The sequence below is a fragment of the Nansenia antarctica genome, assembly GCF_963989245.1.
Source record: "Nansenia antarctica genome assembly, chromosome: 4".
Taxonomy (NCBI): Eukaryota; Metazoa; Chordata; class Actinopteri; order Argentiniformes; family Microstomatidae; genus Nansenia; species Nansenia antarctica.
In genome coordinates, this window is record NC_137689.1 from 53,053,978 (window position 1) to 53,066,896 (window position 12,919).

The following is a 12,919-nucleotide window of genomic DNA, read 5'->3' on the forward strand; positions in this document are numbered from 1 at the left end:
GGTGTGGGGGCTTCTGGAATGTTCTCTAAGACATAAACCCCAGCCCCCCAAAACACCCCCTCCTCTTCCCACACCGTCACACCCACACACACACTCCTACACACACACACAGACACACACACACACACATACACACACACACACACACACGCATGCGCGCACACACACACACACACACATACACACACACACACACACACACACACACACACACACACACACACACACATACACACACAGCCAAACCACAGCCCCCAGAAACCCTAAAAACAACCTCCAGTGGGCCCAGCAAACCACCAAGAAGAAAATACAAACAAGGGGCTAAAAAAAAGTGAAAGAAAAGGAAAGGAAGGGGGGAAAAAAAGAAAACATGAAAAAGATTAAGTTAGCTCAAGTTCCATCCCTTTTCCTATTCTATTCCAACCAGGAATAACACAGACAGGACAAAAGTAGCAACCATACTGGAGAGTGTTTTTCAAAAATAAAGCTGTTTTGCCAGATACTAAGCTAAACTAAATAGCACACGTTCATCTGTTACGATGTATCGTCTTGGAGACAGGCGTCCATGATGCCTTAACAACAGAGACGTCCACTATCATAGAGAACCTGCTGTTAATCCTTCAGGGTGACATACAGCTGACAGCACTATCGTATTCATTATCAAAAGATGAGTTTAGAACCTGTGATATTCAGACCCATTCTAAACACAATTCAAAGTGCAGACTACGGTATCAGACATCAGATGGAAGTCTAGCTCTATCTGTCTACCTACAAAGTCAACACCCCAGTCAGTCTAATAGGATATCAGTAGAACGGCTGCCTGGCAGCAGGTAGAGGAGCAGCCCACTCACGTTTCTAGAGCTAGTCCTTAGGGGCCGTCAGACACAAAATATGGCAAACACGCAAACACACTCGTGCGCGCACGCACGCCCACGCGCACACATACACACACACACACACACACACACACACACACACACACACACACACTTTATTAGGAGAGCCACAGTCTCTACTAGGTAGGATAGGGCTAGGGTTCCACTGCTGATGGAAAAATCAGTCACAACAAGGTCACACCAGGCCAGGACACCCACCTTCAGTGTGTGTGATTGTTTGTGTTTGTGTGTGTGTGTGTGTGTGTGTGTGTGTGGGGGGGACGGGGGGGGGGGGGGGGGGGGGGGGGGACATCAACAGTTAAACAATTAATCCACTTTCAAAACCAATTATGATTGATTTGCTAAATACATTGTGAAAGCACACACACAAAAAATACCCCCAGAATCCCAAAGACCAAAATATAATTCCTCTGCAGAGTTCTGATATATCTGTCTCTAAGTCTCTCTCTCTCTCCCTCTCATCTCCCTCTGCCCCCCCCCTCTCTCCATCTCATCGCTAAATATGTCTGCAGACAAAGTCAAAAATTACACGATGCCCTTTGGAGCCGAATAAGAGCTTCTCGGCGAGGAGGGAGAGAGGGGGGGAGGGAGGGGGGGGGGAGAAGGGAGGGGAGACGGCCAATGTGACTGAACCCTTGGTCTGAATTTCCAAAAGGCCATTTGCTAATCTGACATCATTGCGTCTATTCAATTCATTACCCGGGACACAATCACCATTATGGCTTCAGCCCAGAGACTCGAGGCCCTGCATTCCACGCTAACTCATTGATTAAAAGCTCTCTGGAGAGGCTAAAAAGGCTAAGCAAGAGAAAGGAAGGAGAAAGCAAGCTCCGTCATCGTGACCACAGTATCGCTAGCTAGGCACCTGCATCCCCGCAGAACAGACCGGGGCGGAAGAGACCAGGCGATAACTGTCGAATTGCGAAAAACCACAGATCCTTCTGTGATCGTTTATGAGGGTAGATAAATAATGTATGAAGTGCAGGACCTTACTAGTTCGGTTCACTGAGCATAGCTCCATCGTCATGGGTATACAATAGAGTATACAATATGGATGTAGCACTCTATACCATATCCTGTATGTTGTATCCATAATGCACATGGTTGTGTGTATGTTTACATGCGCTTCACTAAACCCACCACCGACCCACCGACCCACCGACCCACACACACACACACACACACACACACACACACACACACACACACACACACACACACACACACACACACACACACACACACACATACACACACACACACACACACACACACACACACACACACACACTGTACAGTATATGAATAATGAATGGTCATATATAATTCTAGATGGAGATGTTCTCCTACCTTAGTCATGTCTAACATGGAACCCTAGCACCAAGGTGTGTGTGTGTGTGTGTGTGTGTGTGTGTGTGTGTGTGTGTGTGTGTGTGTGTGGACAGATGTACATGACAGCCTGATGCCGAAGTCTGAGATGAGATTCAACTTTGATTCACCCTTCATTGCCTATCGGTAGGCGCACAGTAGCTTGTAGCTCAAAGGTCTGTCCACGATTCCTTGTGTCCTCTTTCTTCTCTTCCGTCTCAGAGGCGTTGGAAGTGAGGATCTGAGGTTCCTCCTCCCCCTCTCTGACCTTCCTCCTCCCCCTCCTCCTCCCCCTCCTCCCCCTCCTCCTCCCCCTCTCTGACCTTCCAAAGTGAGTGAAGAAGGAGGGGACGAGGAGGAGAAACAATTGGAATGGAGGAAACATTGAGACTGGGCCGCTGGCTGAGACCATACTGACGTAGTCACTACAGGGGCTGGTGTGTCTCTCTTCCAGTGTGAACTAGAGTAATGGGACTCATTATGGGATAGAGTTGGCATGGCACCAACATGTCATTTGCTGTCAGTGGAAAACACCATCCCCTGGTGTATTAACCCAGATTACCTCAGGACAGGTATCCAGGCAGAGGTGGTAGTGATTCCCAAACAAGCCTGCCTAGAGATAGTAGCGTGTATATGTGACGGGTGGGGTTTTCGAACCCACGTGAAAGACACAAGCATCTACCGTTAGGCCAAGAGAGCATCCCTCAAGGTCCGAGGGTGACACTTTTATCCGACACAGTTTCCACACGGTTTTATATCCCAAACAAAGGCAAGGCTGGGAGCGTGATTCCAAACCCTCTCTGCTACATATAGTGTATGGAGATGTACATTGATGTATGGAGCATGTGAGTCGAGGCCGAGTCATAATGTGACAGGGAGCAGTGCACCGTAGGTGGCTGCAATGTCCATCTACTTCCTACTGGTGAACAGGGGAGGCAGGTGGAGGTAGAGAACGTAGGACGGGCTCATTACATACCTGGAATGGAATGAGGAACGGTATCAAACATGGAATGGTATCCAACACCATTCCTCATTCCGTTCCAGGCATTCCAATGAGCCCGTCCTCCGATTTCTACCTCCACCTGCCTCCACTGCTCGTCAACTATGGTCATGTGTCCATCCTGGCCAGGTTCAAAGGGTCAACACATAGGTGCTACCTGTGCGGGGTATTACTGCAAGACATGTAGCAGGCGGTGATGGGTCCTACAATCGTCTGCAAGGGTTGAGGACAAACAGTGACCTTTCCTGAAACTCAATTCATCATAGTACTAGTAAGCATTGTCTCACAGTTCAAGACACATTCATATCTCTCGCCCAGAAGAAAAAAAAAAGAAAGGAAAAACTAACTTGCAACCTTCTGTGAGGGCATGTGTGTGTGGGTGTGTGTGTGTGTGTGTGTGTGTGTGTGTGTGTGTGTGTGTGAGCGTGCTAGTTTGTTTGTCAGCATGTGTGTTCGCGAGACAGAGTGTGACTTGCGAGTGTGTGCTCGCACGCCCTGTGTGTCTATGAGAGTGCAAACGCAAGTGAGAAAGCAGTCTGAGAGCTGAGAGAGACAGAGTCGTCGCCTTGACAGAGAGTAACTATGTGTGTGGCACACAGACAGAGGGAAAAAAAAAAGAGAGAGAAAGAAAGCCCTTGGCCCCCTGCCTGCACTCCAATCTGCTGATGGCGAGGCTCGTGATGAGGAGGCAACCGGCAGCCATTTTTAGCGATGAGGTCATCTTTAATTACCAAAACAAAGAGAGTCAGCTGTGTCACTCCAATCTGTTATCTGCTCTCATCCTCAAGGACACTGTTTATCTCTTTTTAATTGAATCTCTTTGAATGGGGGGGGGGGGGGGCTTATCGACGCATCAGAGCGCGTTCCGCTTGAAGCAATAATGGAGTTGTTACATAAACTAGGGAGGGCCCCCGGAGTGGGGAAGGGATAGGGCTGACCCCACGGGAGAAGAGAGGGATGAGGATGAGAGGAGGGAGGGAAGAGAGAAAGAGAGAGAGAGAGAGAGAGAGAGAGAGAGAGAGAGTGGGGGGGGGGGGGGGGGGAGATGACTGTGACAGATCCAGATAAGCAGGCGGGGAGAGATGGGAGGATGAGAGATGAGGGGATGAAACCGGGACTAAAATAAAAGAAGATCAAATAGCTCATCTCGCTGTCTGACAGCGCCGTGTGAGGTGACATCATTGGCGTGTGACTTCCAGCGCCACTCCTCTACACCCTCCTCTCTCCTCTATCCTCCCCCCTCCTCGTCTTCTATCATCCCCTCTTCCCAATCCTCTCCTCTCTCTCTCACTCGTCTTTCTTTTCCTCTCCTCCCCTCTTCTTCCCCCTCGGTTCTCCTCCACCGTTAAATCACGTGTTAAATGGCGTTGATGTGACACAAATAGACTGACAGGTTTTTAATTAGTCAGGAGTGTGAGAGCGCTACACTGGTGCTGCTGTCGCTGCTGCTGCTGCTGCTGCAGCTGATGATGATGATGTTGATGAGCAGGAGGCGTTCACAGGAGCGTGTCACCTTAACCTATCTGTGATGTCAGCCAAAGGGTGTAGCCACGCTGCGCTGGAACAATCACGGCTCCTAGGGAACCCTGGAACAGCGTCAGAGCAGGGATTCGGAATACCTATAAAAACTAGAAGACTTGGTTTATGACAAGGGCTTATTGTTTCCATGAAACGACAGCGTCCCCTTTTATTAACAGAGCCGGGACGAAGCTTCCTTAACCTTTCTGTTGACTTGAAGTGATTATTTTATTATTATTATTATTTCTTCAATATATTCTATCTATGTATATCGATATTTATGTACTTATTATATTAGTAATTAGAGGAATACATTAGAGGAATATTTTCCATTTTCTTCTCAGACCTCTGAATCACTTTCACCCACTGCCTGGATGCACTGTACATTCTTCTACTGTGTCAATGTCAAGCCCACTATCGGACGAGGGTAAAACACCAGTCTGGTTAGATATGGTAATCTAACAGACATCCTGCCTCTGTCTTGTTGTGCCACCTAGAGGTATCTCCAGGTCTCATTTATCATACAGTGTCCTGATCACTCATACGAACGTACAGTACACCTAATGGAAATGGTATTCAACCAAACAGAAATAATACTAATACTAATATACTAATACTACGTATATAATAATACTAATACTATATATCAGTGACCTATAAATATACTGTATGTCTGAATTGTACCTTAAGGACTAGATAGCTTCAATCGTGTATCTCAATGTATTTGAAACTGTGACATGGGAGTCTCTCCTCTCAGCTCCAGCCAGTCTGTTTCCAGTTTGGCCTACTAACCCTGACTGAACAGACAGCTTCCCCATCTCCCTCCTGTCTCGAGTTAGTCTCCTGCATAACACACATGCTAGGGAGCAGACCAGTGGAGGCTGGTGGAGGGAGAAAACCAGAGGACGGGCTCAGTGGAATGGATGGAATGGAATGAGGAACGGTATCAAACCCATGTGTTTGATATGTGTTTCATATCACTCCGTTCCTTGTTGCCGCTCCTTCTCCATCGGTATGCTCAGGGCTGCGGGAGGTGGGGGACTCCAAAGTGTAGCCAAAGGCCGTTGGTGCATTCTTACAAATATTTAGACATACACTATAGTAAAATACACCAACATGAATTTCAATAAGTCCCTCGCCCCTGAAACAATAAATATTGACTTGCATGAACCCAAGTGGGCTCTGGCAGTGCCTGTTAAGAAACGATATATCAAAGAAAGACCCCGTTCCCTGTGGCCCTTGTCACCTTATACTGTAAGAGGCAGGAGAGGGAGAGGAGGAGAGGAGAGGAAGAGAGAAATGAGGAAGAAGGGGAGGCACACAGAGTGAACCCTGAGCCCCATATACTGTATAAGGAGAGAAGGAGAGACGGAGAGAGGGAGGGAATGAGAGGGGGAGAGAGGAGAGAGGGAGAGAAGAGAAGGCACACAAAGTAACCCTGCTACCACATCGAGAAAGTCTGCAACAGCACCGAGGTAGGTAAGATCCTTTCAGAACACAACAGAAACACAATAAAATTGTGTTTATAGACAGAGTAACTAGAACATTCTCCGTCGTTGGTCAGCATAACGCTAAACACCCGTACCCAGTTTGATTAGTAAATGCAAAACATATTTGCGGGCAGTGAGTCAATCGCCCTTAGGTGATCACCAGGGTTGTTTGTGAAATTTGCGCGATATCACAACAACATGTGGAGAGAGTGTGCGGGGAGGGGGAGGGGAGGAGGGCGGATGTTTGGCCAGCCAGTGAATAACGAGTCGATGCTCAGTGTTGCTTGTTTTTGTTTGTTTTTGTTTTACTTTTGCGAAGGGGCACTCAACTCGGCACTACCTCAGACAAGATTAAGAAACAAATCTTTCCTCGTTAAACTTTGTCCTCTTGTGCTTGTTAACCGAGGGGTCAAGGTCAGAAGAAAAGAGAAACGGGCTAAAAAGGAAGACAGTGCTCTTAATTCTCCGACATATACGACGCGTTCCCCTCAGAGCACGTCTGAACGTTTGAACGTCCCTCAGGCCTCTCGCTGGTAAGTATAAGGAACTGGGTTCAGAGGGGACTCTTCGTTTTTACGGCGATGAGTTAGTTTCTGTGGCGTAGCCCAGGGATCAGGCGGAGAGTTAACAAGGCTGAACCAGAGCTGACCGTACATGTACCTGTCTGATGGAGGAAGTCCCCGCTTTACGACCGGGAAATGAGAGGCTTTTAAAGAGAGAGGGTAGAGATTACCTCCACTGACAACTGAGGAGCAACTGAAGAGGAGGAGGAGGAGGGGGGGGTCTACCCTTTCATACAGTCTTCCTTCTCTTTATCTACTCCTACCTTTCTGCAGTTCTTCAATCACCAAGGGTAATGTGGATGTTACACAACAAGCTAATACAGGCGTCCGGTTTAGGAAGTTATCGGCCAGAAATCTCAACTCCCCAAAAGTACTGCACTATAACTTCATTATAGCCACTAATACCCGTCCAAATCCCTCACCGTTACGCAAGACCGACCCACAGGTAACACAATCCCTCCCAAACCACCGTCGCAGTCCGCCCCAGACTGCTTCTGTTCAGGTTAGCCACTGCCGAGCGAGACCTGGCCTAGCTCTAACCTCTCTCCCATGTTTCCAAACCCAATGTGTTCAATGGGTTCTCTCTGCCATTCCACACAGCAGCTAGCAGGGGTTTAACAGTAATAGGGGAATGAACTCTTGATCTAATTCAGTAAGAGGATGGACATAGAGATAAGAAAAAAAGCAGAGGAAGAAGATCGTAACTGATAAGAGGTGGAGCGGGGGTTAGAAGGGGATTTGAGGCCTGCTTATTGCCAGGGGAGTGGATGGCAGGGGCTCAAATGGCTGTTGAAGCCTTGGGTGGAGGGGGCTCAGGGAGCTGTTGAAGGGCCTGGGTGAATGGAGCTCACAGGGCTGTTGAAGCCCAGAAGAAGAGACCTTACCTTTTGGGGGGGGGGGGGGGGGACCAGCGGGTGACTGATGGGCTGCCAGCGGAGAGATCGCAGGGCGTAGGAATCGTATACACACCGGGATTTATGTACTAGAAGACTAGGCAACTGTCCAAGCACATCAAAGAGAGTCGGTCCATCTCTCTCTCTCTCTCGCTGCTCCCTGACCTCGGCAAGGGAGATTTGCGAGGGAGACGGGAGTAGCCAGAACGACGGAACGACTGACACAGAAACTTCAGGCTTTATGGACCGCTCCCAATGATCTGAGGGGCAGATCTAAGGATCCGGAGAGGTGCTGACGACGAACGCAGATGTGGCTCAGGGTGGCGTTACCTCGACGACTAAGATGGTTCTGGTCTGACCACATCTGCCTACAGCAGATGGTCCGGTCTGAGTCCACCTGACTACAACACAATCAGGTCAGCCGGAGGAGAGAACGCACTGTCTCTCCTGTCTCTCCAAGGGCTGGACACGGTTTACACCAAGTTGTACCGCTATACCAGTGTAGTAACAGTGTAATTACTGCGGTAACAAGCATATTATTAACATGTTCTCATATTGGAATTTGGCAATTGCATGTTGGATGGAGTTGAGTGGTTTGTCATAACACAAATGGAAGTACTATCAGAGTTCTAACATGTGTATTATGCAAGCGATCAAGCCATCGCACTGTTGATAACCCCATAGAAGCACTCCTTATGAAGGCAAAACCACCATATTGACATTTCGGAATATGTGCTGTATCAAACGATTAGATGTGGATCTTGCTTTAGCTGACACACCCAGACGTATCCTGAAGCCCCTGGACTAGCCTTTTTATATTGTGCCGATGCAGCAAGTAACTTTTTGCAATGCAAAAGCCATTTAGGCTAAAACGGATTTAACTACAGGAGGGTCTCGTACCTAGTACAAACCTGCAGACATATTATGAGATATTAAAGTGAACAGCGCTGAACAGCACTCAAGTTCACTTGGCAGGTGTATCCAGCTGGTGTGTGGCCCAGATCGGGGGGCTGACGAGAGCGGAGTGGAAGCGCGGCGGTCTGGTTTTGATCGCCCGGTGTTTCGTGGAAGTCTCATCTGCAGTTTAAAGCCATCAGGTGACCGGGGACTGAGGCTAAAGTTCAATACCTGCTCTTCATATCTAAGCCCTCAACGCCCCCCACCCTCCCACACACACACACACACCCTCTCTGTCTCTCTCTGTTTTTAATATAAAACACAAACTCTTTTTCCAAATCAGGACTTGCAGCGTAGGTCTTTAAAGACCAAACGGGTCAGCGGCATAGGGGAAGGATAAACCAATTTCCCGAGAGAGGGTTTTGAAATGAAATCGAAAAGGGTGGTGACGAAAAACGCTACTAAGCCTGGTTTTATCTGTGCTGTAGCTACAGTATCAAAACCTGTCTGCCCGCGTTGACGTGTCGTCTAATACAGGACCTGTCTGCCTGCGTTGACGTGTCGTCTAATACAGGACCTGTCTGCCTGCGTTGACATGTCGTCTAATACAGGACCTGTCTGCCTGCGTTGACGTGTCGTCTAATACAGGACCTGTCTGCCTGCGTTGACGTGTCGTCTAATACAGGACCTGTCTGTCTGCGTTGACGTGTCGTCTAATAAAGGACCTGTCTGTCTGCGTTGACGTGTCGTCTAATACAGGACCTGTCTGTCTGCGTTGACGTGTCGTCTAATACAGGACCTGTCTGCCTGCGTTGACGTGTCGTCTAATACAGGACCTGTCTGCCTGCGTTGACGTGTCGTCTAATACAGGACCTGTCTGCCTGCGTTGACGTGTCGTCTAATACAGGACCTGTCTGCCTGCGTTGACGTGTCATCTAATACAGGACCTGTCTGCCTGCGTTGACATGTCGTCTAATACAGGACCTGTCTGCCTGCGTTGACGTGTCGTCTAATACAGGACCTGTCTGCCTGCGTTGACGTGTCGTCTAATACAGGACCTGTCTGCCTGCGTTGACGTGTCGTCTTATACAGGACCTGTCTGTCTGCGTTGACGTGTCGTCTAATACAGGACCCGTCTGCCTGCGTTGACGTGTCGTCTAATACAGGACCTGTCTGCCTGCGTTGACGTGTCGTCTAATACAGGACCTGTCTGCCTGCGTTGACGTGTCGTCTAATACAGGACCTGTCTGTCTGCGTTGACGTGTCGTCTAATACAGGACCTGTCTGTCTGCGTTGACGTGTCGTCTAATACAGGACCTGTCTGTCTGCGTTGACGTGTCGTCTAATACAGGACCTGTCTGTCTGCGTTGACGTGTCGTCTAATACAGGACCTGTCTGTCTGCGTTGACGTGTCGTCTAATACAGGACCTGTCTGTCTGCGTTGACGTGTCGTCTAATACAGGACCTGTCTGCCTGCGTTGACGTGTCGTCTAATACAGGACCTGTCTGCCTGCGTTGACGTGTCGTCTAATACAGGACCTGTCTGCCTGCGTTGACGTGTCATCTAATACAGGACCTGTCTGCCTGCGTTGACGTGTCATCTAATACAGGACCTGTCTGCCTGCGTTGACGTGTCATCTAATACAGGACCTGTCTGCCTGCGTTGACGTGTCGTCTAATACAGGACCTGTCTGCCTGCGTTGACGTGTCGTCTAATACAGGACCTGTCTGCCTGCGTTGACGTGTCATCTAATACAGGACCTGTCTGCCTGCGTTGACGTGTCGTCTAATACAGGTGAAAGGGTACAGTGTCATTGGTTGGGCACGTCGTCTCCTCTTCCCCAAAGTCATGGAGAATTACTCCTTCTTCTAAGAACTCCCTATTATTTAATAAATCCACCTCCCAGACCATTTCCAAGTTTGTATCAGCACTGTTGATCCCCCCCCCAGCCCCCTCCTCCCCTTCACCCCCCTCGCCCCCATCCCCCTCCTCCCCTACACCCCCCCCCCCCCCCCCCACCCCCGTTCGGAGAACAATGGAGGGTTTGATTCGATCTGTGACGTCAAAAAGGCAGCAGGCTCAGGCGAGTGTTTCTACGGTTTATGATAGATCATCCTGAGGATGTTTCCAATCGAGATGGCCTGAGAGATGCCATGCCAACGTCTTTCTTTCCCTCACTCTCTCTCTCTCTCTCTCTCTCTCTCTCTCTCTCTTGATTACACGCACGCAGGCACACATGCACACAGACCCAAATCTCATCACCACATGCTGTTTCAAGGAAGATAACATGCTGTTTCCAGATAGAGAGAGAGAGAGAGAGAGAGAGAGAGAGAGAGAAAGAGAAAGAGAGAGAGAGAAAAATTGTGAAATTGATAGGAAGACAGACGGAGAGAAAGTGACACAGACGTCATGTTCTCATCTGTATCCTGGACGACCCTGACAGTGGGGGGGTAGAGTCGTACTGATGAGAGGTGAGATGGTTGGAGGACAGAGGGGTGAGTCACCCACACGCCGTCTGCCCCCTCCTGCCTCCCCTCAGCCAGGATGAGTATCCGTGCCCGCTGCTGGGCCTCATCAGTGCCCCTACCCAGGAGGGTGATGGACGACCGGTCTGCACCACCGGCCAAGCGGTGGGCACTGACTGGTGTGTGTGTGTGTGTGTGTGTGTGTGTGTGTGTGTGTATGTGCAGGCAGCCGCGTTAATGATAGCTACTTCCACACTCCCTCATTTTTCCCCCACTTTTTTAATACATTCTTATTATATCAGCGATGCTGTGACTCACCCCTCTAGCCCGAGGGGTCAGGTTAGCGGCACCAATTATGGATCCTGTCAAATTGCTTGCCGCCGCCTCCTCCTCTCTCCCCCTTCGTCTCCACCGCCTCCCTGCCTACCTACACATCCATCCCTGTATTCTTGCTCCTCCTCCTCCTCCTCCTCCTCCTTCTCCTATCCACCACCTCTTTCCCCTACCCCCCCCTACCAACCACTCTGCCCCCATCTACCATTTTCCTCCTCCTCCTCCTCCTCCTCAGCCCCTCCCCCCCCCTTATGCCCACCCAAATCTAATATTTTCTCTCTCCTTCACCTCACAAACCCCCACCTTCTTTCCTTTTCGTTCCTCCCCCCACTCTCTTCCTCACCTCCACCTCCTCTTTCCCCTCTTCCTTCCAACTCTCCCTCCTCTCCCTCCTCCTCCTCCTCTCCCCCCACCAGAATGAGTAACCTTGTGTTCGAGGTGGTTACCACCAACAGAAGCAGGTCATTGGCTAGACGTCATTACACCAGATCAACAGAGTGATCAGGTTGCTATATTTACTCTTCTGGGTCCTGGCTGCTGTTTTTCACAGAAGGATATTCCTATCCATTACATCATGACTATGGCCCCACCGGTCAGCAGTGGCTCGCAGGCTGCTCAAACAGATCACCTCTGGCTTTCATGGAGGATTAACACCACTTGTCAATACCCGAGTCAACTCACCAGCGGTGAGATGGTTGGAATATGGAAAGGCAGAGAGTAACATGTTTAGCCAGTGTATGTTTATACTGGTGTGGTTTATAGGAATATGCTCATTTGATGCAACGTACGGTATATCGCACAGGTTCAGCAATAACAAAGAATGCAAAACACAAAACTCACACAAGACAACTCCACCCACCCCCCCCCCCCCCCACCCCACCCCAATCACATCTACCAAAGTGATTGTGATTGTGACTGTACCTTTGATGATGACGAAATTGCCGTCATCCACCTCCACCTCCTCCAACACCTCCTCCACCCCCACCTCTACTGTCCCCTACCTGTGTAGATCTCAGCTTCCGAGGGGTCCTCCACCCGCTTGTGCTGGATGATGTAATCAGACACTTTGCAGCCAATCAGAGGCTCCACGTCCAGCCATTCCAGAGCCACCATGGTGCTTGAGGGCTCCAGATGGGGGGCCAGTCTCAGTCTGTGGGGGGATAGGCGGGGGGGTATCAGGGTATCATTTTTCAGTTGGATGACAGTATGACAGCCATTTTCAAAAGATTGTTTAGGTATAACGTTCAATAACTACCTATATCAGTAATAATGCGCAGTAGATATATACATTTCGTGTAATTGATCAATCCATTCATACAGTAGATCGGTGGGGATTTAATACGGGGGAAATGTGTAGTTGTGTAGAAAGACTTTCTTTCTCCCTTTCAAAGTTTCCTCAGGTAACAATGAGTGGAGTTTCTCAGGAGAGGAACAGTATCAAGAGTGTACAGGTCAGTGCGTCTATGACTCACAGCAGTGCTATTAGAGAGAGAAC

At 49.3% G+C, this 12,919-nt stretch overlaps 1 protein-coding gene across 1 annotated transcript in view; it reads right to left on the bottom strand.

Moving 5' to 3' along the window:
- Positions 1 to 12,919, bottom strand: part of astn2 (astrotactin 2) — a gene marked incomplete at both ends in the record, with an annotated part of 337,790 nt that overhangs the window by 33,652 nt on the left and 291,219 nt on the right. The window contains one exon of the mRNA XM_080530321.1: positions 12,426 to 12,574. Within this exon, the coding sequence (XP_080386447.1) occupies positions 12,426 to 12,574 (149 nt within the window). The remainder of the gene's footprint in view (positions 1 to 12,425; positions 12,575 to 12,919) is intronic.